Source organism: Helianthus annuus, chromosome 5 (genome assembly GCF_002127325.2).
Source record: "Helianthus annuus cultivar XRQ/B chromosome 5, HanXRQr2.0-SUNRISE, whole genome shotgun sequence".
NCBI lineage: Eukaryota > Viridiplantae > Streptophyta > Magnoliopsida > Asterales > Asteraceae > Helianthus > Helianthus annuus.
In genome coordinates this window covers 170,424,879-170,439,282 of record NC_035437.2, presented here as the reverse complement: position 1 = coordinate 170,439,282, position 14,404 = coordinate 170,424,879, and the positions used below count along the sequence as shown (strand labels likewise).

Below are 14,404 nucleotides of genomic sequence, written 5' to 3'. Positions count from 1 at the left end.
TTTTGAAAGTACACACGGGTGGTTGCGCAGGTGCATGCTGACCTGTTCGTGAGAAGCGAAACGTACAGATTTAGGGCTAAAAGGCGATGTGGCGGTAGGATCTAAACATCCTAGGATAACGAGTTTACCTCCAGGGTGAGCTGCGAAAGCTGCAGCCACCGTGTTAAGCAGGTTAGTGAATTGAGCCTGAGTCATGTTGATGTTTCCTCTTCCGCGTCCACTCATTGTCTTCATAACCAGAAAACACAGTATGAGTGTGATGTCGTAATGTAGCGAGAATGAGATAGAAGAGAGATGTATCTATCTAATTAGGCATACTAGTACGTATAGCATAACATGAAACATAAGGTAAGCAAACAAGTAAGCACTAGTCCGAGCTATGAGGTCAAATGTGTTGAGCCTTGCACTTGGAGTGTAGTGTCGTCGCGAGTCACAGGTTATAGTCTGTTTTTTGTTTCCCAAAAAGATTTTCCCCTTTTTAAAACCAAGTTCACTATAACCAATGGCTCTGATACCAATATGTCACACCCCCAAAATCCACATGCGGAACACCACCGCTTGGAGGCGTGACTGACCAGGATCCAGCCACTAATCATACTGAGCATTGATTTAATAATAGAAATATTTACTATCCAAAATAGTTAGCAACATCGTAGTTAAAGTTTGATAATTAGTTTAACAAAACAACGGAAGCATAAACCAATAGTTTTAAAAATAGTCCTTAGTTCGAGATAGTTAAACCCAATCACACGGGTTTGACGAACACTACACATCCCCAAGCAGCAGCTCCTCAGTCACGGGTTACCTGCAAAGCATGCAGTAAGGGGTCAACAATAATGCTAAGTGAGTTCACTAGTTGTCCAGTTTTAGTTTACCAAAAACTTAAGTTGTTTAGATAAAGCATTTATAATCACGTTGTGGGGAGCTACCCCATCTGTAAGCTCACTAAACTGTAGATACCGAAACTGTTGACGGAATGTTATCGTGCCCCGAGTCAATGTCTATCGTCATTGACCATGTTGCAAGGTCTACTAGTTCACGCCCGATCTCCCCCGGTCACGGTGTGAGGTTGTCAAACCTAATAGCGTTATCAACTAATAACCCGTTCGCCCCCGGCGATTAATCGGTACTGTAAGCAGGGACTTGGAGTGATAGAGTTTCGTTTAGCATGGCTAGTTGTGATTTATAAATAATATCCAAACGTATCTCCCCCGGAGATAGTAATTACCCATTTTGTTTTCCCCCGGAAGTAATGGTTCAAAGTGTTTTTCTCAAAATTGGTAGTTTGTTCGTGTCCCTCCACGGGACGCATGCTTTTAGTGTGTGAACTCACCTTGGGTTGCTCGGCAGATTAGTTAACTTGTCAAACACGTTGGTCACCACGTCCTAACATGGTTACCGGTATAGGTCAGGTTTGGTGTACAAGCATTCACGTAAAATCTACACATAACTAACACGTTGCATGCATACAAACAGTCATAGGGTTATTGGGCCGGCCCTAACATTTACACAAGCAAACAGTAACACGTAGTCCAGTCAACAGTCAGCCCATATTAAACACATTCTGGCCCAATAACCAAAGTGAACAGCCCAGTCGCAACAAGGGGTCTCGAGTCGCAACCAGGTGGTCTCGAGTCGCAACCAGGAGGTCTCGGCTTGTCATGCTGTGGTTGCGAGTCGCAACCGCGTGGTCTCGAGTTATCACGCTGTGGTTACGAGTCGCAACCGTGTGATCTCGAGTCGCAACCGTGCAGTTTCGAGTTGTCATGCTGTGGTTGCGAGTCGCAACTGTGTGGTTGCGAGTCGTAATGCTGTCCTTTTCATGTTCACGTGTGGATTCAGATACATCAGTCCAACTTGTACTATGAAATCAGGCCCAAATCAAGTAATAGCCAATAAGGTTTCACTAACACTTTTCCTAAACTGTCATTAATAAAAATTGGATCAAACATTGCCTTTTTTGGAAAACTTCAAACCATATTCAACAAGTTCATCCTATATTCATAAATTTCTAGGGCTTCCATCTTATCATAAACATACATTTTTATGAACCATAATCACCTATTTTAACAAGATCAACATGTAAGAACATGAAAACATACATTTTGTGACATTAAACATAACTCGGTTGGCCCTAATCCTTCTTAACCACTATTCTTTAGCCACTTAAACATGTTATCAAGCTTTCATACATAAGGGTTTACACATATAGTCAAACTTCACAAATCATCCTAAAATCATGCATAACACTCTAAACAAGCACTTTCTAGTTCATTCATCACACATAAACACACATAACATAATCACTAACCGGTTGTGAAGAAGGAGCCGAAACAAAGGGAAAAGAACCGAGAAAGTAGAGTGTCCGAATGATGATGATCTTGTCCGAGATTTCTTGACCGAGATTCCTTGTGAGATCCGATTTGCTCCAAGCTTGAACCGAGATTTAGGAGAGAAAGTAGTGTTGTTTGGGGTTTCTAGTGAGAGAGAAATAGAAGGAGTGTGTGGATATGTTTGTGTAAAATGAAGGAAAGTGGGGAAGGTTAGGATTTTATACAAGGTTCAAAATAGGCTAAGGGGTTTCGGCCCAAACCGGTTACGGCCCAAGAGGCCCACTCGAAACAGAGTGGCCCACTCGCAACCGAGCGGTTGCGAGTCATGGTCTCGACTCACATACATATATATATAATACATACATACAACACATATCATGCGCAAAGATCACGTTTTCATTTAATAACATATATATTCACAAAAAAAAAAAATGTTACAAAGTGTTCGTTCGGAAAAACCTAGAGTGTCACAGTGTAAATAACTTAAAAAAGGTTTAAGAAAAATAAAATAAAAATTATATATATATAAACACACAAAAGCAACCCCTGACTTTCATTCTCTCTATCTTCTTCTCTCCCACCACTTTCACCTCCATCTCCTGCCACCCCATCACCACCATCCACCCTACCGTCACGACTTACCACCACCTACTGCATCCCTTCCAACCCAACCCAGAATTGTACCAATCAAACCCACCCACCCACCCATGTCTCTCTCTTTCCTAAACCCCACAAACTTCCCTCCTTCTCTGTCAGATCCGGCAACCGGAGCCAGGTCCGCCGGTGCTCCGGCACCCATTTTCATTCAACGCACACACCTGCCTCTCGGTGATGATTTCTCCCTCTCTCACAATCGCACACCCCTATCGGTGATGATTTCTCCGGCCACACTCAGAACCTCGTCCAACACCCATCACACCCACTCCCACCTGTTTCCTCGATCGATAATGGCCAGCTGCCGCCATGGCGGCGACACTCGGCGACAGAAATTGACAAAAAAATATGATGACGACGATGATTGAAAGTGGTGGTCGATGGCAGCAATGGCCACCGGAGCCACACCGACTGCTGGAGCTGCACCGGCGACGACGACGGTAAAGGTGAGTATGTTTGGTTCAAGTTCGGCTTAGATTTCGTGCTCAGATTCTGTTTTGGCTCGAGTTATGTTTTGGTGCGGTTTGGTTCGGGTCTGATGTAGCCGTTTTAGCGGAAGAGGACAGCTGCGACAGGATGATGGTGATACTGGTTATTTTGGTGGGGCTCGGCAGCAGACTTCGAAGGCCTGTAAGGGACCACCCGATTGTATGGTCAATCACAATTTCCATTTGTTCATCAAAAACTGATGATTCTAATCAAGTGCCTTGTTTATGGATAGTGGTGATGGGGTGGCAGGAGGTGGAGGTGGAAGTGGTGAGAGAGAAGAAGATGGAGAGAATGAAAGATCTGGGGTTGTTTTTGTGTGTTTATATATATATATATATATATATATATATATATATATATATATATATAGGGGATCACTAAAATGAAAATCACCTCTAGTTGTAAAAACCATGAGAACCACTTTATGGCCCTTAGATCAACTAGATGGATGGATTTGATTAAAAGTAGTTAATATTAATACTAAAAGCTTTTTGTCTTATTATGTCTTTAATATTATAATACAAAAGGGTATTTAAGTAAAATAACTCTATTTTGTCTTTTTATATATATTAATTTTAAATTACTTTTTTTGTCCTATTCATTAATTACTTTTTATTACTTTTATTTTTTAAACATAATTTTTTTATTAAAAACATTTTTAAATTCAGATTTTTTTAAAAAATTTTTATACTTTTTACAATTTAAGTTTTACGTTAAACTTTTTATGTTTTTTTGACGCGCCGTTTTTCAAGCGTAACGCGCCGTTTTAACGCTGTTTTTTAACGCCGTTTTTAACGCGCCGTTTTTAACGCCATTTTTTACACGCCGTTTTTCACGCGCCGTTTTTTACGCGCCGTTTTTTTAAGGCGTCGTTTTTCTCAATCGGCGTTTTTTTAACATGCCGTTTCTAACGCGCCGTTTTTTAACGCCGTTTTTTAACGCGCCGTTCTCAGTCGGCGTTTTTAACGCGCCGTTTTAACGCTGTTTTTTAACGCCGTTTTTAACGCCGTTTTTAACGCCGTTTTTTACGCGCCGTTTTTACGCGCCGTTTTTTTTAAGGCGTCGTTTTTCTCAATCGGCGTTTTTTTAACATGCCGTTTCTAACGCGCCGTTTTTTAATGCGCCGTTTTTAACGCGCCGTTTTTTAACGCACCGTTCTCAATCGGCGTTTTTAACGCGCTGTTTTTTAAACGCGCCGTTCTCAATCGGCGTTTTTAAAAACGTTTTTACGTTTTACGTAAAACCTTTTACGTTTTACGAAAAACTTACGAAAAAGTTTACGTAAAACTTACGAAAAAAATTTACGAAAAACTTACGAAAAAGTTTACGTAAAACTTACGAAAAACTTTTTACGTTTTACGTAAAACTTACGAAAAAATTTATGTAACACTTTTTACGCTTCACGTTTTTACGTTTTACGATAAAAAGTTTACGGTTTACGTTAACAAGTTTACGGTTTAATTTTTTTTTACAAAAACGTTTTTACGCAAAACTGAACGCAACAGAAAATCGCCGTTTTTTTACGTTTTAACGCGCCGTTTTTTTTACGTTTTACGTTAAAATTTTTACGTTTTAACGCGCCGTTTTTCTACGTTTTACGTCAAAAAATTTACGTTTTACGATAAAAAGTTTACGTTTTAACGCGCCGGTTTTGTTACGTTTTACGCGCCGGTTTTTTACGTGAACGTTTTTTTACGATTTACGTGCCGGTTTTTTACCTCAACATTTTTTATGTTTTTACGTTTTACGCGCCGGTTTTTAATGTTTTATTGTTTACGTTTTACGTAAACTTTTTACGTTTTATGTTTTACTTTTTACGTTTTACGTTTTACGTAACACTTTTTACGCTTTTACGTTTTACGTAACACTTTTTACGTTTTACGTTTTACGATTTACGTAAAACTTTTTACTGTTGCATAAACCTTTTAAAGTTTTACGTAAAACTTTTTACATTTTACGTTTAACGTTTTTACGTTTTACATTAAAAAGTTTACATTTTACGTTAAAATTTACGGTTTAACTTTTTTTTTACAAAAACTTATTTTTACGTTTTACGTAAAACTTTTTACGTTTTACGTAAAACTTTTTACGTTTTACGTTAAAATTTTTACGTTTTACGTAAAACTTTTTACTTTTTTGGAATTCATGTTTTTTTACGAAAAACAGACAGAGTTTTCTCTGTTTTTTGGACGATCCCGGCAACTAAAGTGTCGATTTATTTTCAAAATTCAATCAATTACTCAAAATATAACAATTATAGATAAACTCTTCGTCGAGTATATTAATATGTAAACTAATACTTAATCGAATATGGTCGAGCTCGATCGCGTATAACTATAATAAAATCTAAAAAACCGTGTAAACTAATCTAACTAGTCTAATAATAACAACTCGCTATGTTTAAGTTGTTAGCCGGTCCTGAGTTGACCGCGTTTGACCGTTGTTGACCAGTTGACCGAATCGTTGACCAAACCCGAAGCTTGACCCGAAACCCGAAATCGAAGCGAGAACCTGAATTTCTGCAGAACCAAAATCTGACTTGCACAATCCGCGACCCGAACACTCCTCGAATCTAAACCGAGAACAAAAACCATCACCCGAACCGAGCTATGACCCGAGCTATCGTCTAATCTGAACCGATCCTGACATAATCCGAGCCAACATAACCAATCCCCTGTTCATCATCATCATGCATCATCATCTTCACATAATCATTAACAGAAAGATAAAAGAAAACAGGGAAAAAAATGGGTGTTACCGGTGTTATGTTGAGTAAACGTCAAAACGGACGGCTCCACCGTCATCGTCAGTTTACCTCCACCGTCATAGCGCCGCCGCCGCTGAATAACCCCGATGCCGCCGCCGACCACCACCCAGCCGTCGAACCGTCAAAAAACCACCACCGCCACCACCGTCTTCGTCAATCCTCCATACCACCACCGTCGTCGTCCCCTTACTCTCCACCACTGCCCGGCTAAATTTAAAACACAGAACGACATCCGCCGCCTTCATTAGACTTAATCGGCTTTTTAAAATCACAAGCAAAACCAAATTTGAAACACAGCCGCCACCATATTTCTCTCTCTGAGTTATCTTCTTCTACTCCTTTCTCTCTCTCACTAAACAAAGAACAACAGCAGCCACAAATGGTGTTGAGTTTGATGGATGGAGATCATGATGGAATGGTGAGAGAAAAATGGCTCTGATTTCTTGCCAAGAGAGAGATAAACAAATCTTAATGATGGAGAGAGAAAAAATGGTTCTGTTATAACACCTCGATATTGGATGTGTCACTTCAGCTGTTTTTTTACCAAAATGCCCCTTAAAATATCAGAGATGCTTAATGAGGTGTCCAAACTTGATTGGTTGAGAGTGGTTCTCGCGGTTCTTACAACTGGAGGTGGTTTTCATTTTAGCGGCTCCCTATATATATATATATATAATTTTTTTTATTTTTCTTAAACCTTTTTTAAGTTATTTACACAGTTAGTCCCTGCAAGTTAAAATGACAATTTTACCCTCATGTGCATTGCACATGACCAGATTTGACAGAAAAATCTAACTGGGTTAGGGCTAAAGGACAAAACGTGTATGATTTGAAAACATAAAGTACAAAACTCGTCAATTTTAAACATAAAGGACAGCACCTGCAAATGGGTATAAAGATAAAGGACAATCCTTGCAATTCACTCTAGATATTATGTGATTCTAGTATTAGTGAATGTTTTTATAAAATCCAAAAAAAAAAAAAAAAAAGAAAACTAAATGTCTAAAATGTAATAAAGATAATAATAGTAATGCAATAATAAGTTATGATTTTATACGTTCATATGTATAGATTATAATATGTATATAACGAGTTAATGTCAACCCCGCGTTACGGCGAGATGTTAATTATGATTGTCTTTAGTATCACTATATAAAACGCGAAATTTCTTAAATTTATGCAAATCATACTTTTCATAATTATGATTGTCTTTAGGGTCTCATTGGAAGCGGCAGGATGTTAATTATGATTGTCTTTAGACCATGGGGTATGGTGGGGCCTAGGTTGGGCTTGGGCTTGTTTTGGGGCATTTGTTGACACGTAGAATGGGAGCCCCCCACCTCCTGGTTACGTGTCCGCGGGGTATGGCGGGGCGTGGGTTGGGCTTGGGTTGGGTGCACCGGTGGCAGAATATTAAAAAAAATTACAAAATATTTATAAAAAATCACACAACATTTATAAAAAAAACCTACAACTTCATTAAAATTTTAAAATTACATAATTCTAAAAAATACATAATTTCTAAAAATTACAAAATAACAAACCTAGAGGGTTAAATAAATTTCAAAAAGGTCGATCTTGTCGAACGCCTTTCGCTCCTTGCCTCGAAACTCTATGTTCGCCACCGCCACCCGGTCCTCGTGGCTCAACTCGCCGCTCGGAACGACTTCGTAGTAAGCCTTGAAACGCTCGAGCTTAGGCCGTAGCTCGCGCCATTTATGTTGGCACGCGTTGAGGTTGTGGCGGTCGTTACCGACGTTATGTCGGTAGGCTGCGAATGCTTCCACCCAATATTTTGTTTAGCCCGGTGGCCGTCGCTTCATAGCGTCAACGACGCTTGTCACGAGAGCCATTTCTTCTTTATGGGTCCAGGATGCCATAGCGGGTTCGTGGGATGGGGGACCAGTGGGTTAGCCGGTGGGGTTGGGTTCGTGGGATGGGGGGACCAGTGGTGGGTAGCCGGTGGGGTTGGGTTCGTGGGATGGGGGGACTAGTGGGTTGGGGGTTACAATATATAGGGGGTTGTTGGGTGACCGGGTGGCGGTTTGCTTTTCCCCCAAACCATTTGAATTTTAAATTCAAAATTTGAAAGTCCGCTATGACGTGGCGGGTGAGCGAATGGGAGGCAGCGAGCTAGCATGGCCATACCGCCCCACGCCCGGCTTGAAAGCCAAGCCCCAAGGGCCACGCCCCAACCCAAGCCCCATACCCCATGGCCTTAGGGTCTCATTGGAAGTAGTCTCTCTATTCCTACAGGATAGAGATAAGGCTGTCTACATCTCACCCTCCTCAGACCCTACCTTAGCTTTGCTACTGATGGAATATACTGAGTATGATGATGATGAAATCATACTTTTCATCTTGCTTTATCCCCAACCTATTACACCACACTAAAATATTTTACTTCAAAAAACATAATATGTTTTGAGGAGAAACACTAGGGTGGTGTTTGTTTTTTCAGATGCAAAAAGTCTGCAGTCTGCGGACCACATCTGCAGGCATCTGCAGGAGAAGAGGTGGACCAAAGGTCTGCAGTCTGCAAGGAGAAGAGGGTTTGTTTTTTTATTATATATAAACCACTTCTCACACACACCCTCCTCTTCTCACACACACTCTCCACAGATCTGCCTTCATCACCACCACCAAGCACCACCGCAAACCCACCACCACCGTCACCACTACACCACCGTCACCACTACACCACCGCCACCGCCACCACCGTCTCTCTCTCCTCGGCCTCATCTACTGCCAAGAACAACCACAACCACCACCACCACCGTCTCTCTCTCCTCGGCCTCTCTCTCATTTACCTTCATCTACCACCACAACCACCCACCGCTCCCTCGATCTCCGATTTGGGGTTCGATTTAGGGTTTTTGGATGATCTTCGATTTGGGGGTTTGTTTGAAGATGAAGAACATCAAAACCCACCATCTGCCGTCGTTCGATTTGGGGGTTCCACCACCGCCATCACAGATCTCTCTCTCTTCTTTCCCTCTCTCCTGCCGCTCCCTCTCTCTCTTGATTCTGTGGTGGGTTTTGACTTGTTGGGAGTTGATTTGTGTTGAAGAGAGAAGAGGGTGGTGGTGGCACAGGAGGTGGTGGCGGCGGAGGAGTGTCGGAGGTGGAGGTGGTGGTGGCAGAGGAGGTGGTGGCGGCGGAGGAGTGTCGGAGGTGAAGGTGGTGGTGGCAGAGGAGGTGGTGGTGGCAGAGGGAGAAGAGGGAGAAGAGGGAGAAGAGGAGAAGAGGTTGGAAGATGATGGAACATGTCTGCTTGGTGAAGAGGTCTCGCAGACCTTTTTTAATGAAAGGTCTGCGAGAAAACAAACAATCTGCAGCATCCAAACGTCTGCCCGCGTCTGCGCGGCGCAGACATAAGTGGCCAGAAGTACTTTTGGCCAAAAAAACAAACAGAACCTAGATGGAGTTTGCAACTTTTTGGTTATGCTTCCTTCGGATTCAAATCAACTAAACTTTGACACCACCAATTACTCTATATATAAGTTAAAAAGTGATTACCAAAGTTCAAAGGTGTTGACTCAAATTGCTTCACAAAAACAAAATCAGACTAAAGTGTTATATTCTTCTTTACCAACAACACTTCGTATCAAGTTAAGTTAATAAATCGAAATACCAATAATCCACAAAACTATTCTCCGCCGTTCTTTTCCACTTTTTACATAAATTTAGAGATTTCTTAGAGAAATTCATGAAATGATTTAAAAATTAACGCTTTTTATTCCAACTTATACTAAATGTGAAAATTAACTCAAATACCATCATAAGTTGGATGAAGGTATCAAAAAATTCCATAAAACATTGCTACCAATGATTTTAAGTTCTTGTGCAAATAAACCCTAGCTTTGTGTTCATTATTCAATCTGTGTGATTGTTGATAGTGTATACTCGGTGTATTCACGGTTCTCTTCTTCTACACCTTCTCTACGATCTACGTTGCAGTACGAGGCACGCGGTGGTTTCCGCACATCGCGTGTGTGTTCGATCGGTCCGTTCGTGTGTTCGTTGAAGGAAGACGACCTTACACTTTCATATATACAATATTACTTTGACCCCCATCAACTTTCTAATACGTGTCCGTATACATTCAACATCGTCTACGTTTTATGTTACGTGAGTCACTTCCTGTTAAAACTTCTAGTACGGTTTAACACCCCCCCCCCCCTCCCGGCACATGAGATGCTTAAGACTAGTTTATATAAATGTTATACAAAGTGTTGATAAAGAGTATTGATTGTATGACTGACAAATGTTTCTTGTCAGTCGGCTAGAATTAAATGTTAGAGAGGACCTTCGAGTAACCTTGCACTTTATAAAGAGCCTTCTTAAGTCTTAGCAACCTTAATTTTTTATAAAGAACCTCCGTGCAGTCTCGCACGTTGTAAAGGACCTTCAGACATCCTTAAATGTTATAGATGACCTTCAGCAACTTCAAACATAACTGTTACTCTGTTAGTCGGTTGAAAGAAGTGTATGGTCTTGTTTATAGAAATGCATTGAGCTGTCAAAGCTTTTTTTATGAATATCTATTTGAAGAGAATTCAATATGGAATATGGAATGTTTGGCAAAATAAAGGTATTTAAAATGTCTAAACTATAGCATGTAAACTCGCGGGTTTTACCATGTATTTCAGGACAGTATGTGATCTCTAGTAGTAAAGGAAAAGAAAAAAGAGTCAAGGGCATCGTCGACCCGCCGAATACCGTGCCATCATAAATGGCCCTGGACCATTACTAAACGCCAGTTTGCAAATAATTTACACGCGCTAGCGCGTGTAATTACTTATACAGTGCTACCGATTGATCTAGTCTTCCATGATCAACCTGTGGTAATGGGGTTCGTGGGGATGGCTAGCGGGTGCATCATGTTTAGCCAGCAGTTCCATGCTTGGGCTCATGGGACTAAGAGCAAGCTGCCTGCGGTCGTGGTGGCGTTGCAAGACGCTGGAGTGTTGGTTTCCCGGTCGCAACACGCGGCTCACCACAAGCAGCCGTATAACAACAACTACTGCATTGTGAGTGGGGTTTGGAATAGGTTTTTGGATGATCATAAGGTGTTTGAGGCTCTAGAAATGGTGATATATTTCAAGCTTGGGCTCCGGCCACGGTCATGGAGTGAACCGAACTCCGATTGGACGGAGGAGGCGGAGGATTCTCCGGTGACTTATGTTACATGATACATGTTATTACTTATTTTTTTAAGATTCAAAATTATATATGAAGTATATATACCATTGCTAATTGCATTAATTCTTTATTACCATGAAGAAACTTTAATTTGAGACGTTACCTTACTCCACTTATTTAGTTAGTGACGAATGATATTCCCAGGATCAACGTTTGCTAGGAACGAAAATTTCAAAAGAATTAGTATGTTTACCGGAGATTCTGAATCATGGGTACTAATAATGTTAGGAGTCGTAGCACGGGTTACGGCTCAACCCCGTATTCGTACTGTTTTTTTCTGGTTTTATACAAATGATACCCCTAAATAAAATACGAGGATACCCCTAATTAAGGAAATATGATACTTGATATTACTAAAATCCCTTTTTTTACAAGCCCAAACATTTTACAACTCGAAATCTTGTAGAATAATTAAGCCTGAATGATAAAATAAGCCCAAATTTTAACAAAAATAGAATTGAAAGGAAGCCCTAAATCTAACTTATAATAAAAGACTCCAAATAATTACATATGACATTCTCCCCTTCAACCTCATAAATTTTATTTATATTTGTTTAATATTTTTTTTAATATTAATATTAATTAATAACCAATATATAGATATCACTTATTTTTATCCTTATCTTTATCTAAAATTAATAAATAATTTCAATTTTGCAATTTAGATCCTTTGTTTTTTTACTTTTAAACCCAAGGTTTTTCATCTTTTCCAATTTAATCCCAACTCTTTTTTATTTTCAATTTTGGTCCACCACACTTTTCATCTTTCCCAAGTTTTTCGTTTCGTTCTAAATTTTGCGAGTTAACGCACCGCAACATGCATGTGGGCTTCAACATTTTTTCGTATATTTTTTTCCGTTTGACTGGCCCGTCGCGTCACATCTATTTTTCTGCGTGTGACAAGTTCGTCCAACACGCGGGTCCTGGATGGACTTAGTTAATTTTTTCTATGTTTTACGTTTCGGTTTAATTTCCTAGCAACGAGCGTGCGTGATTCAAAGATTTTACGTATGCTTTTCGCTCGACGTTATTTTTTCCCATTTTTATTTATTTTGTTTTTACGTGCTTCTCCGGTGTTGGTGGTCGCTGACAATAGTATAGTATTGCTACTACTTAACACAGATTTATGACAACCGCTGCAACGCAGGGGCTTAATACTAGTACAATTGATAAAGTTAGCCAAAGACCCAAACAATAATCTATTAAGTATTTTGCTTAATTTATTTATTATCGTTTTTTTATTATTGTATGATTGCATAGTAAAAAAAACGAGATACCTCTAAATTAATGGGCTAGCTCCGCCACTGCCCCTGTTGTGTTATTGGTAAAATAAATCAGGATACCCCTAAATTATTAGGCTAGATCCTCCACTAGCTCTAGTACCTTTAAATTTAAACAATTTTGTCAAACACGATTTGCGTCTATTTATAGACTATAGATCATAAAATCTAGTCAGATTGAAGTTCAAGATTGTAATATACGAAACTTTTCTAACCCTAATATAATAAATACTATAAGTATTACGACAGTTATAATGTTAGATATTATGTGATTCTAGTATTAGTGAATGTTTTTATAAAATCCAAAAAAAAAGAAAAAGAAAACTAAATGTCTAAAATGTAATAAAGATAATAATAGTAATGCAATAATAAGTTATGATTTTATACATTCATATGTATAGATTATAATATGTATATAACGAGTTAATGTCAACCCCACGTTACGGCGAGATGTTAATTATGATTAACGCGAAATTTCTTAAATTTATGCAAATCATACTTTTCATAGTTACGATTGTCTTTAGGGTCTCATTGGAAGCGGCAGGATGTTAATTATGATTGTCTTTAGACCATGGGGTATGGTGGGGCTTGGGTTGAGGCATTTGTTGACACGTGGAATGGGAGCCCCCCCCCCCCTCCCCCACCGCCTGGTTACGTGTCCGCGGGGTATGGCGGGGCGTGGGTTGGGCTTGGGTTGGGTTGGGTGCACCGGTGGCAGAATATTAAAAAAAAATTACAAAAAATTTATAAAAAATCACACAACATTTATAAAAAAAACCCTACAACTTCATTAAAATTTTAAAAATTACATAATCCTAAAAATTACATAATTTCTAAAAATTACAAAATAACAAACCTAGAGCGTTAAATAAATTTCAAAAAGGTCGATCTTGTCGAACGCCTTTCGCTCCTTGCCTCGAAACTCTATGTTCACCACCGCCACCCGGTCCTCGTGGCTCAACTCGCCGCTCGGAACGGCTTCGTAGTAAGCCTTGAAACGCTCGAGCTTGGGCCGTAGCTCGCGCCATTTATGTTGGCATGCGTTGAGGTTGTGGCGGTCGTTACCGACGTTATGTCGGTAGGCTGCGAATGCTTCCACCCAATATTTTGTTTGGCCCGGTGGCCGTCCCTTCATAGCGTCAATGACGCTTGTCACGAGAGCCATTTCTTCTTCATGGGTCCAGGATGCCATAGCGGGTTCGTGGGAAGGGGGACCAGTGGGTTAGCCGGTGGGGTTGGGTTCGTGGGATGGGGGGACCAGTGATGGGTAGCCGGTGGGGTTGGGTTCGTGGGATGGGGGGACCAGTGGGTTGGGGGTTACAATATATAGGGGGTTGTTGGGTGACCAGGTGGCGGTTTGCTATGACGTTTGAATTTTGAATTCAAAATTTGAAAGTCCGCTATGACGTGACGGGTGAGCGAATGGGAGGCAGTGAGCTAGCATGGCCATACCGCCCCACGCCTGGCTTGAAAGCCAAGCCCCAAGGGCCACGCCCCAACCCAAGCCCACCCGGGGTGGTGGCTTGGGAGTTTTCCCCCAACACACGCCCCAACCCAAGCCCCATACCCCATGGCCTTAGGGTCTCATTGGAAGCAGTCTCTCTATTCCTACAGGGTAAAGATAAGGCTGTCTACATCTCACCCTCTTCAGACCCTACCTTAGCTTTGTTACTGGT

At 40.6% G+C, this 14,404-nt stretch overlaps 1 protein-coding gene across 1 annotated transcript; it reads left to right on the top strand.

The window, feature by feature from the left end:
- Positions 1-3,376: 3,376 nt before the first annotated feature.
- Positions 3,377-11,511, top strand: LOC118492206 (fatty acid desaturase 4, chloroplastic-like). Its single transcript, XM_035990063.1, has 5 exons — positions 3,377-3,433; positions 3,477-3,640; positions 3,709-3,781; positions 10,798-10,837; positions 10,918-11,511. The coding sequence occupies exons 1-5, from the start codon at positions 3,377-3,379 to the stop codon at positions 11,436-11,438; spliced, it is 855 nt and encodes a 284-aa protein (XP_035845956.1). The 3' UTR covers positions 11,439-11,511.
- Positions 11,512-14,404: the final 2,893 nt, after the last annotated feature.

What these genes read in the sequence shown, in the direction of transcription:
- LOC118492206 (XM_035990063.1), top strand. Translation starts at nt 3,377, where the DNA reads ATGGCCACCGGAGCCACACCGACTGCTGGAGCTGCACCGGCGACGACG. An exon ending in CGGCGACGACGACGGTAAAG is followed by an intron (nt 3,434 to 3,476) that starts GTGAGTATGTTT and finishes TTTCGTGCTCAG; the next exon opens with ATTCTGTTTTGGCTCGAGTT. An exon ending in AGGGACCACCCGATTGTATG is followed by an intron (nt 3,641 to 3,708) that starts GTCAATCACAAT and finishes GTTTATGGATAG; the next exon opens with TGGTGATGGGGTGGCAGGAG.